Source organism: Biomphalaria glabrata, chromosome 3 (assembly GCF_947242115.1).
Source record: "Biomphalaria glabrata chromosome 3, xgBioGlab47.1, whole genome shotgun sequence".
Taxonomy (NCBI): domain Eukaryota; kingdom Metazoa; phylum Mollusca; class Gastropoda; family Planorbidae; genus Biomphalaria; species Biomphalaria glabrata.
The window spans coordinates 55,236,780-55,249,401 of record NC_074713.1 but is presented as its reverse complement, the minus strand read 5'-3'; the positions used below and the strand labels follow the sequence as shown (position 1 = coordinate 55,249,401).

The following is a 12,622-nucleotide window of genomic DNA, read 5'->3' as shown; positions in this document are numbered from 1 at the left end:
TTGAGAGCTCAATCTGTTTTCCGCCATATCAGTCTGAGTCTCAATAAAGAAGGGATGTGAAATAAAAAAATTATCTTTGAAAAAACAATTGTTTGTCAGTACATCATTAAATTAAAATACTTAAACTTTCCAATGCCTGCCAATGGTGTATAAATTATTATGACTGTATGTTTAACAGTTAGAAAGTTATGATTTTTTTTGTGGCGTTTTGACCTAACATCGGTTGACATGGAACAAGAGAGAGGAGAGCTTGTCGCATGCTATAAAAATTATAAAGATATACCCAGTCTCTGTGTAACTTAAAAAAGCTAATAAAAGTGTAGATCTAGATCTAATGTCACTAATGATTCTAATCTAGATCTAGCTTATATATTATAATTAGATTTTAACTTAGAGCAGTCATTACAATTGTACAACACTGACACTCTTTTAAGTCTTTCCATTGGGCTTTCAGACCTGCCTACCGTTACGCAAAATGCGTATTCGTTACGCAAAATCTCCCAAAAATGACCATCAGTACGCAAATACGCATTTAACCCGTCGCGTTACGCATTTCGTATCCTTTTTTTTCCCTCTCTTGACTAGCTTACGAGCGGTCACGGAGGTCACGCTAAGCCGTCCTGTTGGGTGGGGGGGGGGGGGAACAGAAAAGGTGGGGGAACACATTGTGTCCAGATCTATACGTTGATTGGTTCTTAAAAGCAATTAGATTTAGTCTAGAAATGAAAAACGCGAGAGTGAGGGAGTGGCGGGTTGGTACCAGGTTGGTACCGTCAGTTAGCTGATACACCAACGTGACTTTTTTTTTTTTGTAAGTTTATTAGTAGAAATTAATTATGTTGAATCCCTGATTCCCGTATTCATTTGTATAGAAAAAATATCGAAGTTCAATCGATTCAAAACACATTGAGTGACATTGTATATAACTAGTCTAGATCTAGATAACTTGTTTTACAGGAATAGATAGCTAGACATTACGTTATGTCATGATTCACTAAATTACTCTACAATCTAGATTTAGATCCAATTTAGTTGTAGTATGATTTTGATTGACTAGATTGATCTAGATCGATAACATCTACTACCATCTAGTCAAGACTAGATTCTTAGTCTTAGTATAGAATAGATCAAGGATGAAGGTTATAGGCCTACGAAAGTTTGGAGTAGACCGACGTTTGTAGCGGATCCACGGCATCAGTAACACTCTCGAACCCAGATCGAGAGTAGATTATATTCATTATATAGACATAGATCCAGATAGATATCATCTCTATTGTCGTATTGATCTAGATTTAGATTGTAGATCTAATCATGACATCTAGATCTAATATATATATATATATATATATATATATATATATATATATATATATATATATATATGACAAAATAGTGGATCGCGCAAGTGTTACGCATTCTGGTGCCAAAATACGCATTTTGACCATCAGCGTTACGCATTTGGACTTTTTTTGGTAGGCAGGTCTGGGCTTTGAGTGACAGATCTTGAAATCTAGACTATATAATATCTAGAATTAATCAATGGGGAAAAAAAAAAGAATCTGGATTTTACCAGATCTATATATTTCTTGATCTAAATTGACTTAGTTAAACTAGATCTAGCTAGAAATTCTATCCAGATTATAGAATAGATGTGAAAAGGTACTAACTAATAATCTCAGGTTATCTAGACTGGAGTTAAACATAAATGTTGTACGGGACACCCCTTTTGCTTGTTTGTTTCACATGTTTCAGAAGTTCCTTCAGCCTTGAAAATTATTATTTATTCTAGCCTAAACGGAAGATAGCAGCAACCAGGGTTTGAACTCAGGATAATTGAGATTACAATCCAGAACGCATACATATGAACAGGCTGTCATCTAATGAATGGGATAATTCTTTTTCTTATCCCCACATCTTTATTTCTAGACTTAATTCTAGAGTAAAGCATATATGTGTAGTCTCTCAAACACTTTTAGCTATGTGGAATTTTGGGCTTTTCGTCATTCCTCTATTCTCTTTCTCCTTTCTACACTTTCACTCGGATTTTCAGTTTAACAACTTTAACATTTAATATAGTGCCTGACAGAATGTGCCTCTCTCTAAAAGTAAAAACATTTAATTGGAAAGAAAATCATTCTAGTAGCTCTCTATTGAAGTTGAATGTCACTGACCAGACATAGATCAAGATAGTCATCTATCTTCCCACCTTACTTATCAATAACAAACTTATTTGTGGTCATCACAAAAAAATATGCCCATTTAAAAAAAATGTTTACAACATGTACATTCATTGTATTTGTTTTGTTTTTTTTCTTCTTAGCCTGCAAGACCCAATGGCTGGTCTGTTGTGAAGACGCTTATCATTCGAATGGTATTCATCTATTTCATTGCAAGTATGTTCAGGCGAACACCGCAACCAGAGACTAAGATTGTGGATGGGCAACCTGTTCCTGAAGCTAGACCCTCAACAAACATTTTTGAGAAATTCACACCGATGGTAACGCTTATAACTTCTTTAACCCTTAAAGTGCTGAGCTGTTTTACAATGAGTGCATACCAAATGGAGTTACAATTCTGATGTTTAGAGGCTAATATACCACACGCATTTTAAGGGTTAAGAATGTAAACGTTTTAGAGAACCTATAACCGTTTCTTAGGCATGGGCCTAGATAAACCTTAAGATAACTTTAGGTTGTGTAGTTTTTATGTCTTCCATTCCGTATATTCCTTTAGGACATGTATGTGTACGTCTCAGAACAAGAGGACTTTACGGACTTCAAAAATGAAAAAAGTTTGTTTTGGTTGGAGAGAGGGTTGATCTATGGAGATTGGACAGGTGGAGCTAATAAAGACGGCACTTTTGATATCTCTGGCCAGATAGAAGCTTCTGAGGTATGGGAACTATAGGAATGAGTATTTGAACTATTTTTAATGTGAAGTAATCTGCTATCGAAATACTTCCCATCTATTGGTAGATATTACTGGGAAACAGTTTCAACTTGTTCACAATACTGGTAGATATTTGTAAATACATGTTGATGTGGTCTCGAGGTGCTTTTTTTTCTTCAGTTTTTGTTTTGATTTATAGATTTTGATTTATTTCTTTTTAAATTTTTGGCTTTTAAATATCTAGTAAATTTGACTTGTATGTTCATATAATTTTTGAATAGCTGTTTGTATAAGGGCATAACCTCGACAGTACCATTGTATAGTTTGTTAATGTCCAGTATAATATAATATAATATTAATAATTGTTTGCTCTTTAGGCTGTACAAAACAATGGCTCCCTGTACATCCACGTCTACTTTGTGAAAGAGGGCATGTCACCTGACCCAAGTGATCGTTCATTAAAAACCTACTCCAAAAAATACACAGCCTATAAATCAAAAAGTAAGATCGCAGCAAATATTTTCTTGTTTTTTTTTTATGAATCAAAAATAGTTTTTTTGAATATGAAATAACTGCAAGCTTTATCTCTAGTAACAAGAGTTATTATTTATTTTGTCAGGGCTGAATAAATTTAAAAAGCGAAGATTCCACAAGACAGTTAATCTCCTAACTGGTCAGACTGATGTGCACCCTGACCTCGTTCAAGTAAGTGACTAGAATAGTTTTTTTATCAGAAATATTTTAACCTAAAGACTTGACTATGAAACACATTAAGATTATGAGAGCGGGCATATTAAAATAGATTTTGAAAGAAAATATCAAAATTTTAAGGCGATAAACCATTAAAATATTAAAGTAGAATCTATTGTGATAGTTTTTTTTAAGTCTTAAAAAAAAAAAACAACTTTATGAAATTTAAGCAAATTTATTTGACTGGATTCCCATGTGCTTGCCAATTGATCTACTCCTTGCTTACAGCTAGATCTAGAAACCTGTACATTCTGATTCTAAGCTGTCTTTAAGAGACTGTAAGCTAATGGAAGCAACATTTTTTACCTTCCTAGAAAGAAAACTCTTCCACATTTGAAATACTCTCCCACTGGCACCCGAATTTGACCATCAATCTCCTCGATGATCATTCTCCATGGACATCTGGGTCAGTGCCATCACCGCTGGATGAATGTAAGTTTTAATAGTTTATTTATTCATCAGATGTAGGACGTTTTTTTTTTGTTAGTTTGTTTTACGTATCTCAGATGTGGTGGATAGAATCTCATGACAAGTGTCAGATATCCACTAGAACTGTATAGAATCCTATACAGATACACAGTTGGATAAAATCCAAATTGAATTAAAGTCATCAATATAAAAAAAAAAAAGTAAAGTACTTTTTTCAGACCTCGCAATGCATTGGGCAGATGATGTAAAGGTCATCTGTTTCTTTGGCCGATGGTTAAGGAGTGTGTCATGTAGCCAGAGTAACCACCTTAAGTTTCCCTAACTAATATTGGGGACCTGTTAGAGTTCATTAGACTCATGGGCCTCCTGAAAATCCAGAAATTCAAAATCTCACTCACTGAGATTCAAACCCAGGACCCCTTAGTTTGAAAGTGCTTTACCACCCATGCTCCCAGTCCTCCAAATAGCTGTCTAGAATTCTTTACATTGATCAAGACTTGTATTTAAGCTGGATAGCATGCAATATAGAAGTACAAACACTCATTTCAGGTGGGTAGATTTTAACAGTATTGTGAGGAAACAGTCCTGTATTAGATAATTATAGGAATCCTAATGCATTTGCATTACATTTTTATATTGCACAGAATGTTAATTCTATTAGTCTTAGGAAATTATTTCCTCTTCAGTTTATTTGTGTTGTTAGAAGTGATTATTACATTTGTGATGTATTGAGATTAATTAATTTGATAATATTTTTGAAGTCATGAAATATAGTTGTTTTTTTTAAATTATATATTTGTGATTGTATATATAGACATTGAGTTTCTGCCGGGCTCCAACAAATACTATCCGGTTATTTATTTGAATGAGTATTGGAATCTGAATGCTGACTACATGCCAATCAATGACACTACCAAGTGAGTCTTTCTACTGACTAGAATAAGTGAACAACTCAAACAGTTCTGTTAAAATCATTTCTATTAAGCTAAGTTATTATAAGATTGTTTTAGATCAGTCTCTTGTAATCAAGATTCTACTTGGATTAAATCTTTAGTTTTCAGAGACCAAAAAGTAATTTGCAACTACGGATGTCTAATTCAACATTACTTCCCTTGCCCATGGGAGTGTTTCAGATTGTTTAAGTTCTCAAACTTAAAATTTTTTTATACTTAGGAAATAATTTGATTTTTTTTTTTCAGGCTGTTGAATTTGACCTTGACCTATAGTCCCATGTCTTTATTTAAATGGCAAATGTATGCAGCTCAAGGTATGCGTAACAAATGGGTGAATATGCTCGGCTCTGATGGTAATGAAGACGAGGAGGATCAAGACTCCCTGAAGGTAACCTTTGAACTTCACCTTTAAACTTGAATGGCTATTGTCTAAGTTTGCTTTGACAGAGTGATGATCAAGCGTCTAATGTATCAAGTTGAAATCTCCATAGAGGCCAGGATTTTATTTAAAGTTATAGTAAAGCCTTAATGTGACCCATCTAAAAAAAAATACATTACTTATTGAAGAAAGTTATGTTGGTTGTGGGTTGTGCTGATCACATGACATCCTGATCAAAACTGTTGGTTATTGCTTCAGAATAACACTACGTACCAGATGGTCCTGCATCGTACGAAGAAAGCTTTACTTTTAATAACATTTTTATAGAGAAGATTTTGCACTGGAAATTATTCACATTTTTTTTTATTGTTTTCCTTTCTCCAGGTAGCCTTCCTTGAGACCAGTCCATACCTCCTGGCATTAACGATAGTAGTGTCTATACTGCACAGTGTCTTTGAGTTTCTGGCTTTTAAAAATGGTAAAGGATTTTTGTCTTGTTTTTAGTTGTCTGGATTATTGTTGTTTGGTTAGTCTATTTTTGCTGCGTAAACCACACTGCTGTTTTTTTTGTTTTTATTTTGGTGTAAAAAAACAACAACTCGATAATATATTAATTGAATATTGCATTTATATTTATAAACCTAGTAAGTGAAATGAAGGGTGCACTTCATGTTAGTCATGTAATTGGCATCAGGAAAGTGATAGGGATAAGATTGAAAGAATACTAATTAAAAGATAATAATAAGGTAGTGAAAAGTTAATGTTTGAGTTACTAATTGAAAGATAAAAGCATTAATTAGATGCAAAAAAAAAAGTTAAATTTGATTGAAATAAAATCAGTGCTGATATTATACTAGAGGGGTGGGGTTAGGGTGGGAGTGTACCAAAATAATATTCTTGTTTTGACATTAATTAAACTATTCTCTTCTTCTATATTTGGGTTGATTTTGGAATTTATTGTAATGTCTAGTTATAACTGACAATGTTTTTGATGAGATTTGGGTTAGGGTATGTTTGAATATATCTATATTTTTCTTTTCTTTATTGTCTTCTTAAAAATGATATTGACTAAAACATTTTAGTACTTAAGCCTACGAGACTGTTAGATCTAAAATAATTTGTTTTTGTTGAAATATAATTTTTTTCTTCTTTTTTAAATATATATGTATTGCCTTAATTGGTGTATATGTATTGCCTTAATTGGTGTATATGTATTGCCTTAATTGGTGTAAACGTTGTATCAAATTGAAAAGAGGGTTAGGGTTATGTTCTTGTCATGTTCTTGTATTTCACAGATATTCAATTCTGGAAAAGTCGTAAGTCTCTGGAGGGCCTCTCAGTTCGCTCTGTCTTCTTCAATGTGATACAGTCTCTGATTGTGTTGCTGTACATTATGGACAATGAAACCAACACAGTGGTCAAGATCAGTGTCTTTGTTGGGCTCTGTATTGAGATTTGGAAAATCAACAAAGTGGTCACTACAAAAGTAAGTTGTTGAAGATGTTTCTGACATTGAGACAGTCCTACACTTTGCTTGTTGAAGATGTTACTGACATTGAGACAGTCCTACACTTGGCTTGTTGAAGATGTTACTGACATTGAGACAGTCCTACACTTTGCTTGTTGAAGATATTACTGACATAGAGACAGTCCTACACTTTGCTTGTTGAAGATATTACTGACATAGAGACAGTCCTACACTTTGCTTGTTGAAGATGTTACTGACATTGAGACAGTCCTACACTTGGCTTGTTGAAGATATTACTGACATAGAGACAGTCCTACACTTTGCTTGTTGAAGATGTTACTGACATTGAGACAGTCCTACACTTGGCTTGTTGAAGATGTTACTGACATTGAGACAGTCCTACACCTGACTTATTGAAGATGTTACTGACAGAGAGACAGTCCTACACTTGGCTTGTTCTTGTATAATTTATACTGATCTATCTCTTCATTTCTTCAGATTGACAGAGAAAACAAACTGTTTGGTGTAATCCCAAGATTAAAATTGTCAGAGAAATCGACATACACAGAATCACATACAAAAGAATATGACATTGTAAGTACACAGAAAAGACTTTGGGTGTCCAATTGTTGACACAAGACTTTGTTAGTGAATATGTTTATGTCAGATCTCAAACTGGAACTTTGTCACTTTATATCAGTTGAGAAGGAAGACATTTTTTTATATTAGAAAATAAGACAAACTTGTGGGAAGAGTTCTGACTTATAATTAACTCTAAAGACCTTGCTGCAACTTTTTTTTTTGTCAAAGCTATGGCCTATCTCCCCACTGAGGGAGCAGTTCATGGCCTTTCTACACCTGTCTCTCTTCAATTGTAAGTAAAGTTCTACTTTCAGACCTTGTGATCTATGAGGCAGATGATGTAAAGGTCATCTGTTTCTGTGGCCTATGGTTAACGAGGGTGTCATGTGGCCAGCACAATAACCGTCTTTACTTTTCCCCACCCAGCTTTGGTTGATTTGAAAATCAAATCAACCAAAGCTGGGTGGACTCAGAAGTAAAAATCCCAGTCTACATCAGGATTTGAACTCGGCATCCCCGGTTGGGAAGCCAAGCACTTTGCCACTCAGCCACCTCCTCCTTTGTAACTTGAACATATTTCTGAACTCACTTTGGAAAGTTAAGTTAGTGAAAGTGTTTTACTTTTAACAAATATGGCGTGAGTTCACATTAATTAGAAGATCTGGGTTTTTCTTTCTTCCTCACATCTAACAACTATGTGTTCATCAACTAGAAGATCTGGGTTTTTCTTTCTACCTCACATCTAACAACTATGTGTTCATCAACTAGAAGATCTGGGTTTTTCTTTCTACCTCACATCTAACAACTTAACAAATGTACTTAAATTTTAGATAGGAACGTTAGCTTTCTGATACAAGTTAGATTTTGATTCAAAGTATAAATAGCAACTTTAGCTTTCTAATACAAGTTAGATTAACTTTTTCTTTTTAAAGTCGCAGAATTTGAACGGCAGAGATGGTAATCCCATTTGCCTCTTATTTAACACTTAATCCAGGCTATGAATACACACCTACTCTCATTTGCCAATATTAGTTGAATTGATGAGATCACAAACTAATTAATGAACACAGTAAAATGTAGAGCATATAATTACATAGACATGTCAGTGTATAGTTGAACTTAAAACAAAGCTGTTGTTTCACTGTAATGGTCTTAGTTCTCATAACTTTATTTTATTTTTTTTTTATATGCTTTTTTCATATAAGAAATGTTTCCAGACTTAATTCTGTCTGTTTGGTAGTTCATTTTTAGTGATTAAATGTCCATGATTACCTGGCCGTTTTTTTTACAGTTTCAAATCAAGAGGCCCGTATAAGACACTGACCCCAAAACACCCCAATAGAAAGAAAACTATATAGAGATCTCCCTGATTTGGAAACCACTGCGCAGTTCATCTCACATATTGGTCTAGTCATCTGAACGCTCCAACATAACAATGAGAACGAAGAAGAAGAAGAAGAAAAAAATAAAAAATACATTTATTACATTCTTTTTTTTTTTTTAATAATGTTCTGTTATTTTGTTTTTCCAGATGGCATTCCGTTATCTCTCTTGGTTGTTGTATCCTCTGTTGGGTGGCTATGCAATTTACTCCTTAGTGTACCAAGAACACAAGGGCTGGTACTCTTGGGTACTTAGCATGCTGTACGGATTTCTCTTAACATTTGGTGAGAACTTTTGTTTCATTGAAGAAATGTGGTGAGCTTTGTGATGTGTTTATTACTGGGATGTTTTTCTATCTAGACGAACCAAATACTTTCATATTTAACCTTCTAGGGATAAGAAATTTTGCTTATTTGATTAGTTAGGGGAAATAAAAGATGTTTAATTATGACCTGTGACATTTTAAAGTGGATTTGACATTTGGTACAATTTAAAAAATAAAACGTTGCCACTGATATTTAGAAATCTTGTTCATTCAGAGATTTAATTAGGAAATTTTATAATGAAGAGATATCTATGTTATAGAAGCTTTGACTATCTAAAGATTATTTAAACCTATCATTGTCAGCAAAGAGTAACTTATTTGTTCCACTTGAATGAAAGAATATTGTTGGAAGAGGGGGGATGAAACGTATGTTAGTTCAAACTCAATATTTAATGTGAAGTGTCCATTAAGGGTCGAGCTTGCGCCCTTTTATGACCCTTGACCTAAGAGAAGGATATTTCCTGGAGGCCAGGAATGAGAGATTGGCTCTTCATCAACCTCTCTGTCCCCCATCAACTAGATGACCATTTAATTACATCAAATGGTGAGGCAGGACGCAAAGAAAATGAGAGGATTCTCCATTTTCCTATACTGTACTGCCACTAACAGTGAAAGAGCATTCTTTGCAGTGTATTGCCTCCATGAGGTGTGGTAAATGGGACAGTTTGGCAAAGCCTATCTTACATCCTCTCCGCATGTAAAGCTTGTTCGCTAGAATGTGCTGTTGAAGCCTACTGGGGGAAATGTTTCCTTTCCTCTTAGTCTATCTCTCTCCCCAATCAGACATTTCCACGAGGGCACCATTATAAGGTCAGAGAAAGTACCCTAATATGAATAGGCACAGTTTTTCTGAACATAACAAAACTAAATTGTTGAAAAGAAGAACAATTACATTAAAACACGTGTAGCTTCTAAAATAGAGACTGCTATGTTTTGTATTCTTGTGAGTGCCTGTTTCACAACTGTTGTGTTATTTGTAATTCCAGACTTTTATGACACAAAAACTATTTAAGGCTCTTATCAATTTTATTTCCTTTCTTTTTGAATTCAGGTTTTATAATGATGACCCCTCAGTTATTTATCAATTACAAACTGAAGTCAGTGGCTCACCTCCCGTGGAGAATGCTCACCTACAAAGCTCTGAACACATTTATTGATGACATTTTTGCCTTTGTTATCAAGATGCCCACATTGTACAGGCTGGGCTGTCTCAGAGATGGTAAGGCTTGTTGAAAATATGGTTTTGTAGCATTGGATAAGCTTTTCAAGATAAAGACTTAGAGCAGAAATGATTCCTTTTTCTTCATTTTTTCAACTATTATGGAAAATTTTAATTTCAATTAGGGTAATAAAAATTAGGTTTTGATAGAGTATACTATACCACGTTGTGCTTAATCGTAATTTTTTAAAATATTATTTATGTTTTGAATATTTTTGATGTTCTTTCAATATTGAAGCCCAAACCTCCTGCTAGCATTCAAACCCAGGACCATTAAGACATCTGTTGAGAGTGCATATCATAGATCATTAAACTCATAGCAATGCTTTACAAATAGTTCTGTAAACCAACTCACATTTTCTTCTCTATGCTATTGTTCTATCAAAATTTAAAAAAAATGTATAACTGTGTACAAAGCTAGGCTCTGAAACATGCTTGATTTTGGGATGACTACATTATTATTGTCTTGTGTTTCAGACGTGATTTTCTTCATCTACCTGTATCAAAGGTATATCTACTCAGTCGACCCTAAAAGGGTCAATGAGTTCGGAACAAGTCAGGAGATGCTGGAGACCAATGGCCAAGTCGTCTCTGAAGGAAGTGGCGACGGCTCTCTGGAAATCACAGAAGGGGAGACGTCTGCAGATACAGACTTAGCTGGGGAGAATGGCTCCATACCAAAGTCTGATGCAGACAAGAAGAATGAATAAATGTTATGTGTGTAGTGTATTTGTAGACTGGTATTTGTATTTAACAGCAGGCTGTTGAGTTCAACAGGCTGTTGTAATTAACAGCAGGCTGTTGAGTTTTGTAGCTTACTACAAGCTGTTGTGTTGTTGAATTCATTCAATGGAAACAGCTGTTGTGGCTAAATTAGAACCATTCAGTTCTAACATATTTTAAATTTATCAGCATAAATTAATCAGAAAATCATTTGAGAACTCAGTTGAGTTATTCAGGGAGTCAGGCTTGTAACAATACTAGACTGCTTCTATCGGTAGGATATGTTATATTTACAATGTTTTCATTCATCAGAACAAACCCACAACAAAGTTTTATAGAAGCACTTTGTCCAAGTCAGAATTTCAACATACCTAGGTCACACATGAAATAAAAAGGTTCTTATTGGGGGGGGGGGGGGGGGGGGGGTCATGCCCTATGATCAAAATAAAAAAAAAAAACCTGGAAAAAAAATTTGATTAGGGGGAATGGCTACAATGGAAGAGGTCAGTAATTCTGTAATTACATTTCTAATTTGTTGCTGTAAAATTAAAACTATAAATCTATAAAGCTAGTAGAATTAACAAAACAAACTGTATATAAACTCTTGCTAATTAGAAGATGAATGTGATATTTAGACTTTTGTTTTCATTGACTTCCCTCCCCTAAGTGTTCAGAAATCCTCTTCTGTAGTTGGCTGCATGTTGAGTGTCCTCAGTTGGTTAGAATTATTATGCGAGAGTGTGTCGTAGTCTGAAAGGTACCTGGGCGGACTTGAAGTGTGCCCCTTTCCCTCCTTGTTGTACAGAGATAATACTTTGGTGTCTTGTGATTTGAGGTGTTGTCTGGACATGATATGGGGGCTTGGTGTTCAGCTTCCCCTTACCCCCACCAATGTCTATACAAGTCTTTCTGGTTCTCCATCTTGTGTTGTAAATATATCTATCACATAATCTACCCATCAAGTGCAAGTAGACTTGCCTTGTAGAGTTAAACAAGAGCTATTCATATTTTCTAAGCTATAAATACATTGACTAATGTGCATGTCCATGTGTCACCAACAAAACTGTTGCATAACATGGAAGAAATGTTCACATTTGATTTGGAAGAGCTTACATGGTAACTAAAGTGACTTGTGTGGCAGCAGTGAATCAGAGCTAACATGGTAACTAAAGTGACTTGTGTGGCAGCAATGAATCAGAGCTAACATGGTAACTAAAGTGACTTGTGTGGCAGCAATGAATCAGAGCTAACATGGTAACTAAAGTGACTTGTGTGGCCGCAATGAATCAGAGCTAACATGGTAACTAAAGTGACTTGTGTGGCAGCAGTGAATCAGAGCTAACATGGTAACTAAAGTGACTTGTGTGGCAGCAGTGAATCAGAGCTAACATGGTAACTAAAGTGACTTGTGTGGCAGCAGTGAATCAGAGCTTACATGGTAACTAAAGTGACTTGTGTGGCAGCAGTGAATCAGAGCTAACATGGTAACTAAAGTGACTTGTGTGGCAGCAGTGAATCAGAG

The 12,622-nt window shown here is 34.8% G+C and overlaps 1 protein-coding gene across 1 annotated transcript in view; it reads left to right on the top strand.

The window, feature by feature from the left end:
• LOC106061437 (putative lipid scramblase CLPTM1) overlaps nt 1–12,622 on the top strand; it is a 16,285-nt gene extending 3,663 nt beyond the window's left edge. The window contains exons 2-14 of the mRNA XM_056022722.1: nt 2,321–2,497; nt 2,734–2,892; nt 3,267–3,390; nt 3,509–3,594; nt 3,954–4,071; nt 4,883–4,985; nt 5,268–5,409; nt 5,785–5,878; nt 6,696–6,886; nt 7,367–7,462; nt 8,982–9,117; nt 10,210–10,377; nt 10,855–12,622. Of these exons, the coding sequence (XP_055878697.1) occupies nt 2,321–2,497; nt 2,734–2,892; nt 3,267–3,390; nt 3,509–3,594; nt 3,954–4,071; nt 4,883–4,985; nt 5,268–5,409; nt 5,785–5,878; nt 6,696–6,886; nt 7,367–7,462; nt 8,982–9,117; nt 10,210–10,377; nt 10,855–11,087 (1,827 nt within the window). The 3' untranslated portion in view covers nt 11,088–12,622. The remainder of the gene's footprint in view (nt 1–2,320; nt 2,498–2,733; nt 2,893–3,266; nt 3,391–3,508; nt 3,595–3,953; nt 4,072–4,882; nt 4,986–5,267; nt 5,410–5,784; nt 5,879–6,695; nt 6,887–7,366; nt 7,463–8,981; nt 9,118–10,209; nt 10,378–10,854) is intronic.